Source organism: Oncorhynchus clarkii, chromosome 27 (genome assembly GCF_045791955.1).
Source record: "Oncorhynchus clarkii lewisi isolate Uvic-CL-2024 chromosome 27, UVic_Ocla_1.0, whole genome shotgun sequence".
NCBI classification, from domain to species: Eukaryota; Metazoa; Chordata; class Actinopteri; order Salmoniformes; family Salmonidae; genus Oncorhynchus; species Oncorhynchus clarkii.
The window spans coordinates 17,659,922-17,681,542 of NC_092173.1; the positions used below are offsets into that span (position 1 = coordinate 17,659,922).

General features: G+C 46.3%; 1 protein-coding gene across 8 annotated transcripts in view; it reads right to left on the minus strand.

Annotated features, from left to right (window-relative positions):
- Positions 1-21,621, minus strand: part of LOC139385673 (BCAS3 microtubule associated cell migration factor-like) — a 342,007-nt gene that overhangs the window by 268,878 nt on the left and 51,508 nt on the right. For all 8 annotated transcript variants that reach the window (XM_071130934.1, XM_071130936.1, XM_071130935.1 and 5 more), the window contains exons 13-14: positions 17,878-17,971; positions 3,391-3,524 (exon numbers count right to left, since the gene is read on the minus strand). In XM_071130934.1, the coding sequence (XP_070987035.1) occupies positions 3,391-3,524; positions 17,878-17,971 (228 nt within the window). The remainder of the gene's footprint in view (positions 1-3,390; positions 3,525-17,877; positions 17,972-21,621) is intronic.

Genomic DNA, 21,621 nt, shown 5'->3' on the forward strand with positions numbered 1-21,621 from the left:
AGTTTGAGAAACAGACGCGTCACAAGTCTCATTAAATAGTACCCTCAAAACACCAGTCTCAACAGTGAAGAGGCGACTCCGGGATGCTGGCCTTCTAGGCAGAGTTCCTCTGTCCAGTGTTTGCCCATCTTTGCAACTCTGCCTAAAAGGCAAGCATCCCGGAGTCGCCGCCGCTTCACTGTTGACGTTGAGACTGGATGCTCTCGATGGTGCAGCTGTATAACTTTTTGAGGATCTGGGGACCCATGCTAAATCTTTTCAGTCTCCTGAGGGGGAAAAGGTTTTGTCATGTCCTCTTCACGACTGTCTTGGTGTGTTTGGACCTTGGTGTCCACATCACTATAGATCGTTGGTGATATGGACACCAAGGAACTTGAAACTCTTGACCCGCTCAACTACAGCCCCGTTGATGTTAATGGGGGCCTGCTCGGCCTGCCTTTTCCTGTAGTCAACGATCAGCTCCTTTGTCTTGCTCACATTGAGAGAGAGGTTGTTGTCCTGGCACCACATGGCCAGGTCTCTGACCTCCCTATAGGCTGTCTAGTCGTTGTCGGTGATCAGGCCTACCACTGTTGCGTCGTCAGCAAACGTAATGATGGTGTTGAAGTCGTTTTTGGCCACGCAGTCGTGGGTGAACAGGGACTACAGGAGGGGACTAAGTACACACCTCTGAGGGGCCCCAGTGTTGAGGATCAGCGTGGCAGACGTGTTGTTGCCTACTCTTACCATCTGGGGGTGGCCCGTCAGGAAGTCCAGGATCCAGTTGCAGAGGAAGGAGTTTAGTCGCAGGGTCCTTAGCTTAATGATGAGCTTTGTGGGTACTATGGTGTTGAACGCTGAGCTGTAGTCAATGAAGAGCATTCTCACATAGGTGTTCCTTTTGTCCAGGTGGGAAAGGGAAGTGTGGAGTTCGTCATCTGGGGTCTGCTTGAAACATGTAGGTATTACAGACTCGTCAGGGAGAGGTTGAAAATGTCAGCGTAGACACTTGCCAGTTGGTCCTCGCATGCTTGAGTACACGTCCTGGTAATCCGTTTGGCCCTGCGGCTTTGTGAATGTTGACCTGTTTAAAGGTCTTGCTCACATCGGCTACCGAGAGCATTATCACACAGAACAGCTGGTGCTCTCGTGCATGCTTGAGTGTTGCTTGCCTCGAAGCAAGCATAAAAGGCATTTAGCTCGTCTGGTAGGCTCGCGTCACTGGGCAGCCCGCGTCTGGGTTTCCCTTTGTAATCCGTAATAGTTTTCAAGCCCTGACACATCAAACGAGCGTCATAGCCGGTGTAGTAGGATTCAATCTTAATCCTCTAATTTGGAGTGGTGGCCCGATGGGAGAGAACACTAGGGTAACTTTTATCTCATGGGACTAAACCTACAATTTGGATTGCCAGAAGTGCTGCATAAACTGTGATTCTATATAACAGGCCTGCATGCTGTAAAGGGAGAATCCAGGATGCTGCGTCCCTTGACTTTGGTCAAATAAATCTCCTTACACGCCACTGAGGCTGTGTGTGTGTGTGTGTGTGTGTGTTCCATAAGCAAGACCTCAGCTGACATTCAGCGGCAACAGCAGCCACAACTACAGAGGGAGAGCTTTAATGGTGGCTATTTCTCAAAAGAGGCTCTGCACAGCCTCACAATGTGATTAGCCGGGGAAGAAAGTGTCATGTCAAAATGGGTCATCTCTCCTTCTACCAACTCAAAATATTAGATTTTCACCAGAGAGAGAGAGACAGAGAGAGACAGAGAGAGAGACAGAGAGAGACAGAGAGAGAGCGAGACAGAGAGAGAGCGAGACAGAGAGAGAGCGAGACACAGAGAGCGCGAGACACAGAGAGCGCGAGACACAGAGAGCGCGAGACAGAGAGAGCGCGAGACAGAGAGAGCGCGAGACAGAGAGAGCGCGAGACAGAGAGAGCGCGAGACAGAGAGAGCGCGAGGCGCAGAGAGAGCGCGAGACCAGAGAGAGCGCGAGACAGAGAGAGCGCGAGACAGAGAGAGCGCGAGACAGAGAGAGCGCGAGACAGAGAGAGCGCGAGACAGAGAGAGCGCGAGACAGAGAGAGCGCGAGACAGAGAGAGCGCGAGACAGAGAGAGCGCGAGACAGAGAGAGCGCGAGACAGAGAGAGCGCGAGACAGAGAGAGCGCGAGACAGAGAGAGCGCGAGACAGAGAGAGCGCGAGACAGAGAGAGACAGAGAGAGACAGAGAGAGACAGAGAGAGACAGAGAGAGACAGAGAGAGACAGAGAGACAGAGAGAGACAGAGAGAGACAGAGAGAGACAGAGACAGAGACAGAGACAGAGACAGAGAGAGACAGAGAGAGCGCGAGACAGAGAGAGCGCGAGACAGAGAGAGCGCGAGAGAGAGAGCGAGACAGAGAGAGACAGAGAGAGACAGAGAGACAGAGAGAGACAGAGAGAGACAGAGAGAGACAGAGACAGAGACAGAGAGAGACAGAGAGAGCCAGAGAGAGCCAGACAGAGAGAGCGAGACAGAGAGAGCGAGACAGAGAGAGCAAAACAGAGAGAGAGAGACAGAGAGAGAGAGACAGAGAGAGAGAGACAGAGAGAGAGAGACAGAGAGACAGAGACAGAGAGACAGAGAGAGAGACAGAGAGACAGAGAGAGAGACAGAGAGAGAGAGCACTGTTAGCTAGGGACAAGAAGAAAACATGCAGCAGCCTTTTTTATTGAATGAGCCATAGTGAATGTTGTTTGAAACTCGCCATGCCCTATTTGTCTTACAAATTGTTTCAGCTTTTGAAAATGTGTTTGCTTTGGGCGCTGATTAATTGATTGGCTGGAAGGCTGTGATTCCACAGCTGTGAGGAATCTGGTGCTGCAGTCAAGTGAGAGGCAATGAGGCCTTGCTTGTTTCTAAATCATCCTACACATCAATTACAGAGCTGCCGGGGTCACACCCCGACCTGTTTGGGTTCTTATCCGCTCACACACACGCACACAAACACTCAACTCAGATCATCCAGCCTAATAGTGGTTTACCCTTCCTAACAATGTCTTGAGGAAATGACGTTGAAGCTGTAGTGGTCACACACATGCACATCGTTTCCCCCATGTACTTCTGGAACCAGTGAGGCCATGCTACAGAACTGTGTCTGATCAGAGGCATAAAACAACTCTTCCTTTCAGCTGTTCCGTCTGATGAAGTCCAGTGTTGTCTATCTGACAGTGTTTAGACACAACACAGGCAAACATACACTACAGAGGATCAAAGGCTTGGTTTAGATGCTGCGGCCAGAGCGCACTCAGTAAACAGCTCTGGGTGGCCCTGTTCAGAAACCACCTCAATGCTGAATTACTAAAATATGTATTATTTACAGGGGATAAGTAGGCGTCAGTGAGTGTATGATGAATATTACGTGTGTTACCTTGGCCTCAGTCTCTCCGCGGTGCAGTGTGTAGAGGTGGTGGACAGCAGACTGGTTGGAGGCCCAGGGGTGTGTGAGGACCTGGAACACATGGAAGTCATGGCCCAGGGTGTCTGCAGTCACCAGCAGCATACCTGGAGACAGAGACAACATGTACATGAACACACACACACCGTAATACATAACCATTGGCAGAGCCCTATTCTTCATATCCAGGAGTTATTCAGAAGGATTTAGTATATTGGCAAAACTGTTTAATTTCCAACAGTCATAAAAATCAACTCCAAACCTCATATGAAATATTTCAGAATATTATCCAGACCAGTAGTGTACTGGCCAATCAAGAGATTAAATGTACTGTAGAAATTACAAATGTCAGTCTTTGATAAAAATGTGTGTGCATACAAACCAGTACCAAAAATAACTATTTGATTCACTGTAGAATAATAGAGACATTTCCGTCAAAAACTGGGCAGACTTATTTAGCTGTTAATAAAACCTTTGAACCGTGCAGAACTCGACAATCACTTCAAAGCGGGACATATCAGCCCCACCATGCCGGTACACAAACAAACCACCCAATAAAAACACACCAGCTATCGTTTGTCACTGCCGTAAAACGCTTGCTTATCCCTCACATTATAATTTGTTCTCCAGTCGCAACCATACCCTCATAACTATGTCTTCTTTCTAGGGACTGGGAGGTGTGTGTGTGTGTGTGTGTTTGTCCTAACACACAACCACAGCCTAGCTCGTGTGTAACCTCCGATGACAGGCCCATTCATTTCTAGCCGTTTGATTTGAAGTTTGTCAAGCTGCAGAAAGTATAGGCCTTTACTGTAAACAACACACTCAACAAACCACACCAGAACAAACCCAGATCTAAACGCAGATCGCAGTCAGCCCAGGACAGAGCCTCACAGAGCCTTTATATTTCTACCAAAAACAGAAAAGTGCCATAACTCAAAACGTCAGCCCTTTAGCTCAAACTGAAAAGTGTGTGACCAGAGAAATGGCGCTGATTTTTTTACGTCGAAGCCTCCGAACCCAAAGCCTCACCGCCATAATTTGACAGGAGAATAATTAGTGATTTTCCTTCGCTGGGTCTTTTCTGTGGAGGTTGCAATAAGTTGTCAATTAGTAGGCAGTCTTTATTGGGTGGCATGTCAAATGTAAAAAAAGGAGGATGGAATGACACGAGATGAAAAGAAAACAGCAACACATGCAAGAGGGATGAAGAAGAAAGACACCACCAAAAAGGAATGTAAGCTAGATGAAGTGGAAAGGGAAAGGGGGATAGCTAGTCAGTTGTCCAACTGAATGTATTCAACTGAAATGTGTCTTCCGCATTTAACCCAACCCCTTTGAATCAGAGAGGTGCGGAGGGCTGCCTTTATCCACGTCTTCGGGACACTGCTTTCAGACCTCACAGATTGCTTTCCAAATGGCATCCTATTTCCTAGATAGTGCCCAGTGAATAGGGGGCCATTTAGGATGCAACCAGTTTCCAGTTTCGTAGAGTAAGACTGATGGAGGGAGTCGAAAAGGAGTCAACGAGGGGGACATTGGAAGGAAAGAAAAGGAAAACAGAAAACTAGAGCAGGCAAGGCATTAGACGGTGGTTTAGCTATTCATGCTGTATCAGAAGTGAAGACCAAACCAAAGCTGGAAGCTCAGGGCCCTGGCCATAAACTAAACCCACGGCCCAAATGAGGTGCCAAGCCACAAGAACCCTTTGCGTCAACTGGGAATACATGGAAAATAAGGACCCTTCTAATTATAGAGTCTGCAAACGGAAGCGTAGGGTGATTAGGAGTTAAGGCGCTGTGCTCTGTTTATCTGGGAGCTTCCCCTCTCCCTCAGCCAGCCACCCTCTACTCCCTCCCCCCTTTCTTCCTTCTTCTCACTCCATGGCCCAAGCCGCCCAGTGCGTCTCCCTCCCTCCCTGGCTCGTCACGGGCTTTGACAGATGAGGCTTGGCGAGGCTGGCCAGGACATGACTTCTTGCTGATGGTACACTCTGCACTCCAAAAGGCACCCGGCCGGAGTGGAAGGGCCAGGGTTGGGGCTTTTGTGGCCTTGTTGAAATACAGGCCCTCGCCGAGAGGCGTCAGTCGGTTAGGCCAAGGGAAGCACAAATTAAAAAGCAGCGTTCCTGGTCGGTGGTGTGAGAGCCGCCCGCTGCAGCTGCAAACCTGAAGCTGTCGGAGCTCCGTTTGACACGTCCTATTTATAAACACCTCAACCTCCCCATTCTCTGGGGCATCAGTGTTATTTACAACGTTCTTTATGAAAATGGGCTGGCTTTCCTGGAACACCCAAACCGACTGGTTGGAGAGAGAACCTCTAATTTGCCATGTGTGAGACGTGAGTCTGTGTGAAGGCCCGCTGCCTGGCTGAGAGTGGACGAGCGAGCGGGTGATAAAATAATTCACATAAATATAATCTCTCTCCCTTCACTCTCTCTCTCTCTCGCTCTTCATTGGAAAGAAGGACTGTGCACCAAAAACCTCTCCTTGTGTTTTGCTGCAGCCTTTGTCACGTCTCAAAACGTATAAACAGAGAACATCTGCTCAATCCCATTAATAGTGCAAGGATATTTCATTTCCAAAGTGGCTGGGACTTTTTTATCTGGACAAAAGCAGATGAGGAGAGAGGAGGGAGACGAAGGGAGGGCAGTCAGTGATGAGGTCTCCCACTTGGCAGCACAAAGTGCCGCAACAAAACTAGTTCCCTCTCTAATTAACAACACATGGCTCCAAAACCTTTGAAAAAGTGGAAATGTCAAATTCTAACCATATGTAGTTAGAAAACATTAAGAGGACACTGGGGAATTTGCTGTAGGAGACGCATACACTTATGAGCAAATGAGCACAACATGCATCACACAGAATGTCTTCAGGGCTGGCTGTGGGGCTGGTGATGAGACTGCCAGGCAGTGTGTGTGGATGTGAGCGTTTCTCTGTGTACAGTGTGTGTGTGTACTGTATGTGTGTGAGACTAAGTGCGTATACAGGATGCGTGTGGTGTCAGTTAATGACCGTGTGTGGGTTTTTCGGTGTACTGTATGTGTGTACTGTGTGCCCGTGTGTGTGGCGGTCTCTCTCGGCTGCGTCCGTGCTGGGCTTTTCAAGGTGTTTATGATAGCGGTGGAAAACACACAGGGGTGCAGTAAAAACTAAAGTGGGCCCCGGCATGACAGATTGACATCAAAGCTGCACACTCAGACCAGACCGGCCAGAACTCACTGGGTCTTGAGGCCAGCCTCCCTTACAGCCTTCCCTCCATTTCTGTCTCTACCTCTCTCCCTCCTTCCCTCTCCCCCTCACATCGAGATAACCAGGATAGGGGGTGGAGCGGGGTGGGAGGCTAATACTCACCCAATGGGTCTCCATGCGGTCAATAAGTTGTTCATGTTATGCAGGCGAAAAGTAACATATTTTGAAGCTTAAGTCAAGTGGCTCCTTTTTTGATGAACTCTTTCACTGAGCCTGTTGCTGTTCATGTTGTAGTGAGTGGCACAGGGCCTAGCATCGTGACTGGGCTATGAAGCACACTAAAGCTGGATGGAGGAATTAAGAAAAAAAGGGTTGGAGGGATTGGCTGAGAGTGTCTGGAAATGAAACGTTGTCTATGCCCTCCCTGACCACTGGCCGCTGGAATGACCAGTGCAGATTCCATCAGGCCGACGGGCATGGTGAAGGAACATACCCTGGCTTAGCCCTGGCTCTCACTACCACCACTGGCGATTCCTCACAGTATTATGTGGTCGGGTAAGGAGCGTTAGTTGTGCTGAGTACCAGGAAGGGGCATGGGTTGTGTTCCAGTTGGCACCCAACGTAGTGCAATACTCTGACCAGAGCCCAGGGAACGAAATTGGAAAAAGGGGAGGAGAGGGTATTGGTTCGCTGATTTTAAAGCTCTGATAGAAGATAATGTTGTTGACCATTGTGACTGTTTTTAATGTAGCTATTGTATTGTGCTCGTGTTGTTTGTACCCGCGGACTACTTCCTGCCGACCTCTTGCAAAGTCTAACCTTATGGGTCCTTTCCTGGTTAAATAAAGGGTAAATTAAAAAATAATAATAATAGCGCACTATATAGAGAATAGGGTGCCATTTGAGACGCACACAGAGTGTAGCACTATGCCATAGAGCCACAGAACAGACCAGAGTAGAGCAGACCAGACCAGACCAGAGTAGACCAGACCAGAGTAGAGTAGAGCAGACCAGAGTAGAGCAGACCAGAGTAGAGCAGACCAGACCAGAGTAGACCAGACCAGAGTAGAGTAGACCAGAGCAGACCAGAGTAGAGTAGACCAGAGCCGACCAGAGTAGAGCAGAGCAGAGTAGACCAGAGTAGAGCAGAGTAGACCAGAGCAGAGTTGAGTAGACCAGAGCAGAGTTGAGTAGACCAGAGCAGAGTAGACCAGAGCAGAGTAGACCAGAGCAGAGTAGACCAGAGTGCTACACTGCTGCGGCCGCTCTGGCTTGGACTGGATTCTCCAACACTCTTAACTCATAAACCACATCCACAATCCAACCGAGGGGCGAAGGAGTGAGGGAGAGATGGAGGGGGAGAAAAAAAGTTATGGTTCATTTGATCTACAGTGGAGTGAAACTGAGGAGTGTTTTTCTATCTGCTTCCCAGCCAGACCACCAGTGAGCTGAGCAGCTCTCCCTCGCTCTCAGATATTAATAGATTGAAAATGGCTGACTAACCATCGCCAACAGGCAGCAATTAGCTTAATATTAAGATGGTTGACTCTTTCTTTCTTTACAAGGTGAAACCTGCCGCTTTCAAGTAACGCTGACTCACTTACAGAGGGAGGAGTGTTCCGCCCGCAGTCAAGTTCATGAAGCGTGGCGGGGGCAGAAGTGAGATGTTGGAGTTAGTCTGGTCCCAATGGGCCCTAGTCAAAAGTAGGGCACTATATAGGGAGCCATTGGAGCAGAATCCTTATACAGCACCTTTAGTCAACCTGTTCAGCTAAGAGAACTCAAACAAAATCCACTGCCACTATTATGGAACGTTATACAGTAGGGAGAACAAGTATTTGATAACCTGCAAATTCGGCAGTGTTTCCTACTTACAAAGCATGTAGAGGTCTGTAATTTTTATCATAGGTAGTACACTTCAACTGTGAGAGACGGAATATAAAACAAAAATCCAGAAAATCACATTGTATGATTTTTAAGTAATTAATTTGCATTTTATTGCATGACATAAGTATTTGATACATCAGAAAAGCAGAACTTAATATTTGGTACAGAAACCTTTGTTTCCAATTACAGAGATCATACGTTTCCTGTAGTTCTTGACCAGGTTTGCACACACTGCTGCAGGGATTTTGGCCCACTCCTCCATACAGACCTTCTCCAGATCCTTCAGGTTTTGGGGCTGTCGCTGGGCAATACGGACTTTCAGCTCCCTCCAAAGATTTTCTATTGGGTTCAGGTCTGGAGACTGGCTAGGCCATTCCAGGACCTTAAGATGCTTCTTACGGAGCCACTCCTTAGTTGCCCTGGCTGTGTGTTTCGGGTCGTTGTCATGCTGGAAGACCCAGCCACGACCCATCTTCAATGCTCTTACTGAGGGAAGGAGGTTGTTGGCCAAGATCTCGCGATACATGGCCCCATCCATCCTCCCCTCAATACGATGCAGTAGTCCTGTCCCCTTTGCAGAAAAGCATCCCCAAAGAATGATGTTTCCACCCCAATGCTTCACGGTTGGGAGGGTGTTCTTGGGGTTGTACTCATCCTTCTTCCTCCAAACACGGCGAGTGGAGTTTAGACCAAAAAGCTCTATTTTTTTCTCATCAGACCACATGACCTTCTCCCATTCCTCCTCTGGATCATCCAGATGGTCATTGGCAAACTTCAGACGGGCCTGGACATGCGCTGGCTTAAGCAGGGGGACCTTGCGTGCGCTGCAGGATTTTAATCCATGACGGCGTAGTGTGTTACTAATGGTGTTCTATGAGACTGTGGTCCCAGCTCTCTTCAGGTAATTGCCCAGGTCCTGCCGTGTAGTTCTGGGCTGATCCCTCACCTTCCTCATGATCATTGATGCCCCACGAGGTGAGATCTTGCATGGAGCCCCAGACCGAGGGTGATTGACCGTCATCTTGAACTTCTTCCATTTTCTAATAATTGCCCCAACAGCTGTTGCCTTCTCACCAAGCTGCTTGCCTATTGTCCTGTAGCCTTGTGCAGGTCTACAATTTTAGCCCTGATGTCCTTACACAGCTCTCTGGTCTTGGCCATTGTGGAGAGATTGGAGTCTGTTTGATTGAGTGTGTGGACAGGTGTCTTTTATATAGGTAACGAGTTCAAACAGGTGCAGTTAATACAGGTAATGAGTGGAGAACAGGCGGGCTTCTTAAAGAAAAACTAACAGGTCTGTGAGAGCCAGAATTCTTACTGGTTGGTAGGTGATCAAATACTTATGTCATGCAATAAAATGCAAATTAATTACTTAAAAATCATACAATGTGATTTTCTGGATTTTTGTTTTAGATTCTGTCTCTCACAGTTGAAGTGTACCTATGATAAAAATTACAGAGCTCTACATGCTTTGTAAGTAGGATAACCTGCAAAATCGGCAGTGTATCAAATACTTGTTCTCCCCACTGTGTGTGTGTGTGTGTGTGTATCACACTTTCCTCCACAAAGGAAGAGAAGTTAGCCCCTTCTGTTAGTCAATGCGCTGAATGTACAGTAAATTCAGACATTCTAAAACCATGGTCAGGGTATGGAACATTTACATCTTTGTACTTCCCTTCTCCAAATGAAGAGAAGTTGGCGCATTCTATCTACCACAAACACGAAACATTCCTAAATCCATCGTGACTAAACCTCACTTCATGGTGCATTAATAACCCTATGGTCCCTGGTCAAAAGTAGTGCACTATCTCGGGAATAGGGTGTCATTCGGGACACAGGTTTGTTATTGTATTGCTGCCTCTGTCTGAGTTTTCCGTCATAATAGGCAGACAGATAAAACACATTCTCCCAGCAGCTTAGATGCCAGGCTATAACAGCAGCCTTTTGTTGTCATGTTTAAAAGCCCCCAAACAAATTGGTCAGACTCAGAGCACAATCTGCAGATAAAGAAAGGGGGACTGTGGAGGGAGGGAAGGAGAGAGAGGACAGATGAAAAGCTTTAATCAGTTTCTCTGAAAACAGAGAGTGGGCTGTAATCTCTAACCTCCATTTAAAAGTTGTCTTTTAGTGTTTCTGTTAACTAATGAATCCCCTCAAACATTCGCCGCCGCAGATAAGATTTCACGCTGCTCTGTGCTGCCTGCCGTTGACGGAAGGGGGATTGGAGGAGAGGTACAAGGAGAGGCTCTTTGAACAATGTGTGTGTGTTTAACGGATCTTGTGAACACAGTACCAAATGCAGTATGTCTACAAAGTGGACTTCAATTCTGTGAAAAATAAAGCCCCAAATCAAATCAGAGGAACAGATCAGAACCCGCCCCACACTATAACAACTTACAGACAGCGTTGCGTGTTGTCGTGTGTGTGGGTTGTGGATGACTCAACAGCAGAGCCTGAGGTGTCTGGATTGTGTGGGGTGGGGGGGTTGGGGATTTGGAGTGGAGGCGTGGTCTGATTTGGGCTTAAGTTTCCACTGAGACCTTGCTAACAGTCGATCAGTCTCGGGCCAGCCCTCGCTCTTTTCCTCTCCCCCGCTCTGTCTCTCTATTCCTCCTCCTATCTCTATTTCTCTCCTTCTATCACTCCCCCTTTCTCTCGCTCTCCCTCTTTCCTCTGATCTCCTTTTGGTTTTACAGCCCAGGTCTGAGGCCTTGACTTCCTAAGACAGTGCCACTGCTTTTTACCACCAAGTATGGAAACAGCATAAAAACAGCCCGCAGGCAGGCAGGCAGTGGTGGCTTTACAGTGTCTTGGACAAACAGTAGGAGAGCGTCAGCGAGGCCGACGTCCAACTGGCCACGGAGATGACTGCACTAAAGGGAGACCTAGCATAGGTCTGGTAGCTCTGCAAATTCATCAGGCACTTAAGACTACACTGTAAACACACACACTAGACACTGACCACTGCACACACCGTACAGACATACTACATGCACTCTGTACGCAAGAGCAGAGCACAATTCATCGTTACAGCTATGTATCCAATTTCAGTAGCCTTTCATTACAGTACTGTAGAAGACCTCTTCAAACCAAAACTGACCCAGGAAGGAGTGTGCAGCTATATCATTTTTTTTATGAGCCAAAAGCTGAAAGCACAATACCTTGCTAGCAGGCTGGCTGCAGTTGGACAGACACAGTGGGAACTCCACAATAGATCTCTAGAATAGACAAAATCATTACCCTGGGAAATTTGAACAGCTAAAAACTGAGTGAGGGATATAAAAGTAGAGGAAAACAAAGAGAAAGGGACAGTGATGAGAGAGAGAAAGGAAGAGAATAGATAGATTATGACAGAGCTCGCTGGGGAAAAATCTATAGATCATCAGCTTTACCCAAGGAGGACAGCGGCGCTTTACTAAAGCCATGATTCCCAGGGTGTGGCATGGGCAGGTGTGTGTGTGTGTGTGGGGGGGGGCAGGAAAGGGCCCAACGACTGGCAGACTCCATGGGGGTTTAATCCTCTGTGATTGGTCCATGGTGGACGGACAGCCCTGCTACTGGGTAAAACAAGGGATTCTGAGAACTCTAGGACATGGTGCTAAAAAGCACAAACACGGATTTGGATGGCACACACACACAAATGTCACATGTACACACACGCATGCACACGCACTCACACACAGCTGCACATCTTGCTAAATGAGTGTGAAAATAAAGTGAAAACACCACTTCACATAACACGAAGATACAACCACGAGGGGAGTGGTAATTGCTTGCTGTGTGTGAAGACAGCTCGTTGCAGGCTAAATGAGTGAGCTGGGGGTGTAGAGGCTGTATCTTCAGGATGTCTCCCTCGTGTTCAGCATGTGTGGTGTGGGTTAGCTGGGAGTTGGGGTGAAGGCCTGACTCTCTCTCACACATCAAGGAGTTATGACACCACAGTGACCCTTCTTCATCATGACACATCTGCTTGGCACTTTCCATGTTTCTATCATCAATTCGCAAGGCTATTCATTATGATGCTGTGTTACTAAACATGGGCTGGGCTTTAGCGGGCTATGGTAGTGGGGCTGGAGATGAGTTCTAGCCTCGTTTACCAAGACTTTGTAGACATTTAAGAGGTGTGAGGTTAGTTAGGCGAGTGAATGTTTGTAGAATAGTAACATTGTTTTTTAGGTTCAGTGTGTGTCGTCGTGTGTGTATCTCTTTAAGAGCGGTTGTGAGGTTGAGTTCCTGTAAATGAGCGAGCAGCGCTGAACTAATCTTCCATGGAGAAACTGATTCCAAGATTCTTATCAGTGGCGTGATTGAGAGGAATTACAAACAGCGAGAGAGAGAGAGAGCGCGAGTGTCTCTCCTGTCCAACCACCTAATCATACACTGCATACAGCCTTACACACTTTAATCAAACCACCCTCCACACAAACTGTTTCACAAGCCCTACCGTTAAAACAATGTGTCTCTGACCTTGGGCATCTCAGCTAATAATCAAGTCAAGATGATGTGAAGTGCGAGGGGTAAGAGGTGAAGGAGAGAGATTGTAGTGAAGGAGTGAAGGTAAATAAAACAGCTCACAGCTGGTAAAGGGTGTGTGTGTGAGCGTGTAGCTTCACAACTGCCTTCAACAGAGCAGCATCCTATCCTCTAATTACACCACTAGGAATAGAACCTCTGAACGCCACACAGCCAGGACAGGGTGCCAGACCAGTCACCCCATAACCACTCTGCTGTCTGTGTAGTCACTCCAACATACACAAGCAGTTCTATGGGGTTTGTTGCGTCATGCTACTTGGGTAGGACTTGTTGGGCTTTCCAGGACCAGTCACTAAGCTGTCGAGTCATAGCATTGTTTCATACTGACTCTGGTGGTTTTTGGGGTTGACTTGACCACTGTTAGAAGGAGCCATGGTACTGAAGGCCCTACGGTAGATTAAGACATTTTCGTCCTTTTCTTCTCTCTTCATTTTGCTCTCTCTCTCTGTGCAGTTAATTCAGGACAAACAGACTGCGAGTCACCCAATCAAGACCAAGGGACTCGCCTTGCTCTCTGTTACTCTAAAGCAGGCGGCTTCAGAGACCAACGTGGCAGTTGTTTTGATCATGAGGCTTAATGATGAAAGGCTCCTAAATTACAGCATCGAAGTGGGGGGGACTATGCAGCTACTCCACACACACTAACCCACTCACCCTTACCTTGCTAAGGGGAAAAAAGAGAAAGAAACGTGGCTCTTGGTGGTACTTTTCGGGGTGCCCCGACACTGTCATATTTCAGGCATAAATGGGCAGGCAACGCACCCATGTGGTGATTTGGCAGTAAAGTTAACAGAAGGGGGGATGCTTGAAGTGAACATTTGGGACACAGCCATTGTGTATACTCAGTGTGTTACACTTGACAGTACAATGAAAGGTGGTCACGGTTGCCGGCTGGACGCTGTGCGGTTGGCCAGCGCGGCAGCACCCTGCTCCTGGTAAATTCGGCTCCACACACACACACACAAACACGCAGGCACGCACACACATATGGGGTAAAGGTCGACTGAGTGAACTCTAGGTCGTCAAGGTAAACCAAGGGCGCCCCCTACAGATTGGACCGGTCATGCAGGCCAGGGAAAGAGGACTTGAAGAGGGGGAGGAGTTGTTCTGTAATTGCCAAACAACAGCTCTGCTAAACCTCCAAGTAACAGTCCTTCTAGATTAAATGTGGCATTTACCTGCTTGGAGAGCACGCTATGTACCTGAAGGTGATTACTGTGTGTGCCGTGTCAGAGTGATCGTGCGTTTGTGTGAGCGTATCTGTGACTCGAGTGCATGTGAAGACGTAAAACATCATCTGTACAAGGGTGTGTGTTGGGGATTTATTGTCACACACATTGTCAATGGGTCCATGGGTTAGTCTATGTGTTTGTAAGCAAATGATTGAGGATGTATATGTGTACAAAGGTATACATTTAGTTCATGTATAAAGGCGGTGAATGTTTGTTACAAAAAAAGTGTGTGTGTTATAAATGTGACAATTTTTTCTGGGAGGTGCATTCTAGCCTGGTCAGAAGCATGTGAAGGATTCCTACCAAAGATTGGAGGTCACAGTAAGCACCATCACTCAGCAGCTACTTTATTAGCTGCTCCTTCACACACACACTGCACTGTGTGGTGCCTTTATTTCCGAGGGGGAACAATCCATAAAAGGGGGAAGACGCCAGTGCAAAATCATTTGGTGTAGAGTGAGGCCAGGAAGCATCCACAGCACTCTGGGTAAAACTGAACCACACGCGCACACACACACACACACACACTCTCTCTCTCCTTAAAGGGATACTACGGGATTTTGGCAATGAAGCCAAAGTCACATGAACTCATGGATAGCACTTATAAGTCTCTGCATCTAGTATTAAAGAAGTTAGAGGTAGTTTTGTGAGCCAATGCCAACTAGCATTAGCACAATGAATGGAAGTCTATGGTATCTGCTAGCATACAAGCAGTTAAAAGAATTCCAGTTAGCAATTGCGTTAAGTCCTTTTAGCAAATTCCTTCAAACTGCATGAAGAGACGTAAAAATGGTATCCACGAGTTCATCTGACTCTGGGGAAGAACTGACTTGGGCTTAAGTTTCCACTTTATTTAACTAGGCAAGTCAGTTAAGAACTAATTATTATTCTCAATGACGGCCTAGGAACAGTAGGAAAACTGCCTTGTTCAGGGGAAGAAAGACAGATTTATATATATATATATTTTAGCTTGTCAGCTCGGGGATTCGATCTTGCAACCTTTCGGTTACTAGTCCAACACTATAACCACTAGACTACCTGCCACCAAACATAGCCATAACATCTATTCATTTTCAACTCTCCTCAATCAGCTTTTGTCTTATTAAATTAAACTTCGACAATGGCCTTTTTGCCTCTGTAGATTGATGTTAACATTCTTTGCCGTTTCCAAAAGCATTATCTGGCAATTGGTGCATGTATAGTTAAACCCTAAAGTTTAGCCTTATGCACTAATACCAGATAGGTCATTATTACTTTCATTACTTTAGGCTGTCTCCTCCCCTTCATCTACACTGATTGAAGTGGATTTAACAAGTGATATCAATAAGAGATCTTAGCTTTCACCTGTATTCACTTAGTCTTTGGCATTCAAGCCAGTTCAATCTTCATTTCATCAGACCAGAGAATCTTGTTTCTCATGGTCTGAGAGTCTTTAGGTGCCTTTTGGCAAACTCCAAGCGGGCTGTCATGTGCCTTTTTCTGAGGAGTGGCTTCCGTCTGGTCACTCAACCATAAAGGCCTGATTGGTGGAGTGCTGCAGAGATGGTTGTCCTTCTGGAAGTTTATCCCATCTCCACAGAGGAACTCTGGAGCTCTGTCAGAGTGAACATCGGGTTATTGGTCAACTCCCTGACTAAGGCCCTTCTCCCCTGATTGCTCAGTTTAGCCAGGCGGCCAGCTCTAGGAAGAGTCTGGGTGGTTCCAAACTTCTTCCATTGTGTTCTTGGGGACCTTCAATGCTTTAGAAATGTTTTGGTACCCTTCCCCAGATCTGTGCCTTGACACAATCCTGTCTCTGAGCTCTACGGACAATTCCTTTGACATCATGACTATGTTTTTGCACTGACATGCACTGTCAACCTTATATAGACAGGTGTGTGCCTTTCCAAATCATGTCCAATTAATTTACATTTACCACAGGTGGACTCCAAGTTGTAGAAACATCTCAAGGATGATCAATGGAAACAGGATGCACCGGAGGTCAATTTCAAGTCTCATAGCAAAAGGGTCTGAATAGTTATATAAATAAGGTATCTGTTTTTAATACATTTGCAAACACTTAAAAAAAAAACTGTTTTTGCTTTGACATTATGGGGTATTGTGTGTGTAGATTGCTGAAGATTTAAAAAAAAGATTTAATCCATTTTAGAATAAGGTTGTAACGTTGGAAAATGTGGAGAAGGTCAAGGGGTCTAAATACTTTCCGAAGGCACTGTATGTCATGGAAAGAGCAGGTGTTCCTAATGTTTTGTACACTCAATGTATATTTCCACACTATGAGGTTGGAATAATACCCTTTTATAGTGTAAGAGCTGTTTGAAAAGACTGCTTTAAATTTCAGCCCGTTTTGGTGGGATGGAGTTTGTCTGTATGGTGACATCACAATGTGGTAAATTAGTTAATAGACCAATAAGACCGAGTTCCATACCTCTCTGCCAATAACAGCTCATTTTCAGTCTCCCAGACATTCCTAGCAAAATTCTTGCTTTAGAAATTGCCCTTTGCTAAGAAGCTATTTAGGATTCTTTTTGGCCATTTTAATTGAAAACAATCACAGTAAGGTTTTAATTGTTACCCAAAAATGATTTGTATTGAGAAAAATCGACTGCATTGGACCTTTAAGGCTGCATTGTGTTTTCAACGTCTGAAAGCCCTTGTGACACGGGTGAGTGTGATAGATTAATTGACACGGGTGAGTGTGATAGATTAATTGACACGGGTGAGTGTGATAGATTAATTGACACGGGTGAGTGTGATAGATTAATTGACACGGGTGAGTGTGATAGATTAATTGACACGGGTGAGTGTGATAGATTAATTGACACGGGTGAGTGTGATAGATTAATTGACACGGGTGAGTGTGATAGATTAATTGACACGGGTGATAGATTAATTTTTGGGCCATGATCCCAGTGACTACTGACACACCAAACTCACTAACGCCTCTTAACTAACCTCTCTTCCGTTGTGAGGAGAGCAACGTAACTCAACACCTCACACACCAGGCTGTCCACCGGGTGTCGGACCGACATCAAGGCCTGACTGAGTGAGTGTGACCACAGAAACACAAAGGGAGTGCCCCGGTGTGTGACTTCACATATCAATGCATGGTTGTCACTCTCCCACAGTGGGATGAAGTGCCATTGTCACTGCAGGGCCTGCTTGATCAAGCCACTTCTATTGTGTGTTGACTGCAGGTGAGTGCATGCACCCTCAGGCACAGGCCCCACTGACTACCGTTCTAACACAGACGCATACATCCCCACTTCATAGGCCCTTCCTGCCACACCCTGGAGCCCCACAGAAGAGGTTAAGACTGGGACACACCCTGGAGCCCCACAGAAGAGGTTAAGACTGGGACACACCCTGGAGCCCCACAGAAGAGGTTAAGACTGGGACACACCCTGGAGCCCCACAGAAGAGGTTAAGACTGGGACACAACCTGGAGTCCCACAGTCCCACAGAAGAGATTAAGACCTGGGCAGTGAGGTTGTGTCCCCTTCATCTGGGTTCACACTCAACAACAAAGAACTCCTCATCCCTCAACTCACTGTGTGTGTGTGTGTGTGTGTGTGTGTGTGTGTGTGTGTGTGTGTTGCAGTGAGCCATCTCCTTACCACTGGGGTTGAATTCCATGCAGGATATGGGTTTGTCATGGGCTGGGAAGTGGGCCACCACTCCCTCTCCATCTGAGTCCTCACTCACCAGGACCTGTAACACACACACAAAATAATTTACACAGAGCGGGACCAAATTCCAACACACAGACTTCTTTTGCATCTTGCTGTAAAATAATGGAAAATGAATATGTTACCATCCCATTGGTAAAGACCATTGCCCCCTTGTGGATGTAATTAGCAATAATGCCAATAAACACCAGAGAGAAGCTTGGAATGGCAAGTCATTCAGCAGCAAGAAAGAGAACACTCTCTATCACTCTTTCTATACTGTCACCGCAGCACTATGCCCGTCATCTGTCTCCATGTGCTGCATGAAAACTAAGACGGCTGACAAGAGGCTGATCTCAGACCAGTAGCTAAGCTCGAAGTCCTCCGACTGTGCAAAAAAAAATCACAGTGCTGCTGAGTAGGAGACTGTTCTCAGGCCAGGGACTTTGTGTGTGTAAACGTTTCTGGTCTTGAACAGATTATAACTAAGCTCAGACATAAGGCCAGAGAAAGAGAGAGAGAGAAAGGAGAAGGGAGAGATGGGGGGGAGAGAGAAAGAGGAAGCAAAAGGGAGCGAGAAAGAGCAGGTCTGTCTCAAAGTGATAAATCTGGTCTAGTGTTGCATTGAGGAGCTGGGAGCAGTGCTGCATTCATATTAATATGAGCCAGTCCAAACACAAAAACAACCACTGAGCTCAACTGAACCCTTTATTTCAGACTGGAGAGAAGGAGAGAGGAAAGGAGGGAAAGTGAAGAACAAGGAAAAGGGGTGACATAAGCCAGACCCCTTTTATTACATCAGAGGCACAATGTTGTTCTGTGAGGGAATCCTGCTGAAGCCCTTTGAAAAGGAGAATTAGTGTCGGGGGCTACCTCTGGAGAGTAAACCTATTATACAGGAGGAATGTGTGTGTGTAAAGAGGGGTCACTACTTCCAATGAAAGAGTCAACAAACTAATAGTTTGAGTTGAGAGATGTGGCAAGAAAGCAATGCAAAACCTGTATAACACACAGCTATACGCTGAAGTCACACAGAAATCCCCCTTCTTTCCCTCCCTCCTCTCTCTCGCCCCCTCCTCTCTCCCTCTTTCTCCTAACTGTGTTTATGTGCAGTGTAGGGTTACTGTAAAATTGCTGGTGACACAGTGCAGACCTGCACATGAGGAACTTAGCCCCGGTCTGGAGGAGCCCTCAGGAGACTGGGATGCGCACGCACACACACAGTGTTGTGTGGTCATAGTTTAGGAATTCAATGATTCTTCCACTGCACTACAATAAAAGGCATGGTATGGATTTATAGTAACCTTATGCCCCTTATACATAGCAGCTATAACCAACAATAGGGTGAGCATTACACAGACCCCCTTTCACTAAGGGAGCTAGGAAGAGAGGAATGTGCCAAAAATAGAGGACGGAGTACAAGCATCTTTTGAGGTTACTGGTGAGGATTAGCAGTGCATTCATTAAGTCTCCCCACGGCTTAAAAAAGCTGGCGCTGTGGCGAAGGCCGAGCTGGGAAAATATGAGTGAGCAAGCAAAAATAAATCCCACCTTAGGCCCTGAGGTACTGTCAGGTACGTGTGTGGTGTGTGGGGTGTGTTGGTGGGCTCCTGTGTTCGCTCTAGCAGAGGATAAAAAAGGTTTAACCTGGGAGGTTTCTCACCACACCACAAAACCCAAAAGGTGTGTTTACGGAGGTCAGAAAGGACAAGAAAAAGGAGGGAAGAGAGGATAGAGAATGTGTTCTGATTGAAAATGTGTGTAAACGGGCCTTGTATGGGAGAAGTGTAAACATGTAAGGCTGTAGCTCAGTAAATGTGACACTCTATTAAAGATACTGTACAAGGAAATGGACACCTGGGAACGTTTTCTGGTTACCCACAACCCATCAGTAAAAAACACTTCTAACTCTGATGAGAGAATGTCTAGAGACAAAGTTCAGTTTGGTGCAAACAAAGAACAGCTGTGCTGGTGGGAGATGATAATACCTCAATGGATCGTAAAGGAATTCACACTACAAACTATCACCCTCATGCTCTTAAGGAAATCACAAATGTCATGGATATATTGGAACCAGTGAATATATGGAGAGTTAAATATCCTGACCTAGTGATAAACATGGCGGAGGCTCAATCAAGCTAGTCGTCTTTACTACTTTCTTGTGTCAATCTCGTTGGCACCAAAAGTTTAAAAAGTGTTGATAGGGGACAGAACGTGGTCAGACCATCAGATAATTGGCATATACATTACGCTTAATGAACTTCCACGTGGGCGAGGATATTGGAAATTGAATCAAACCCTAACGGATGATAAAAACAAGGAACTAGGACAGAGGAATTTAACTGAATTTTTCCGACAACATAGGTACAGCAGATCCCCTTATTGTATGGAACACAAATGTTTAGGTCAAAAGAGTCCATATTAACAAAGGAAATACACCTAACAGAACAGATAGATACAGTGCCTTGCGAAAGTATTCGGCCCCCTTGAACTTTGCGACCTTTTGCCACATTTCAGGCTTCAAACATAAAGATATAAAACTGTATTTTTTTGTGAAGAATCAACAACAAGTGGGACACAATCATGAAGTGGAACGACATTTATTGGATATTTTAACTTGGATATTGGATATTTTGGATATTTTAACTTTTTTAACAAATCAAAACTGAAAAATTGGCCGTGCAAAATTATTCAGCCCCTTTACTTTCAGTGCAGCAAACTCTCTCCAGAAGTTCAGTGAGGATCTCTGAATGATCCAATGTTGACCTAAATGACTAATGATGATAAATACAATCCACCTGTGTGTAATCAAGTCTCCGTATAAATGCACCTGCACTGTGATAGTCTCAGAGGTCCGTTAAAAGCGCAGAGAGCATCATGAAGAACAAGGAACACACCAGGCAGGTCCGAGATACTGTTGTGAAGAAGTTTAAAGCCGGATTTGGATACAAAAAGATTTCCCAAGCTTTAAACATCCCAAGGAGCACTGTGCAAGCGATAATATTGAAATGGAAGGAGTATCAGACCACTGCAAATCTACCAAGACCTGGCCGTCCCTCTAAACTTTCAGCTCATACAAGGAGAAGACTGATCAGAGATGCAGCCAAGAGGCCCATGATCACTCTGGATGAACTGCAGAGATCTACAGCTGAGGTGGGAGACTCTGTCCATAGGACAACAAAGTCAGTCGTATATTGCACAAATCTGGCCTTTATGGAAGAGTGGCAAGAAGAAAGCCATTTCTTAAAGATATCCATAAAAAGTGTTGTTTAAAGTTTGCCACAAGCCACCTGGGAGACACACCAAACATGTGGAAGAAGGTGCTCTGGTCAGATGAAACCAAAATTGAACTTTTTGGCAACAATGCAAAACTTTATGTTTGGCGTAAAAGCAACACAGCTCATCACCCTGAACACACCATCCCCACTGTCAAACATGGTGGTGGCAGCATCATGGTTTGGGCCTGCTTTTCTTCAGCAGGGACAGGGAAGATGGTTAAAATTGATGGGAAGATGGATGGAGCCAAATACAGGACCATTCTGGAAGAAAACCTGATGGAGTCTGCAAAAGACCTGAGACTGGGACGGAGATTTGTCTTCCAACAAGACAATGATCCAAAACATAAAGCAAAATCTACAATGGAATGGTTCAAAAATAAACATATCCAGGTGTTAGAATGGCCAAGTCAAAGTC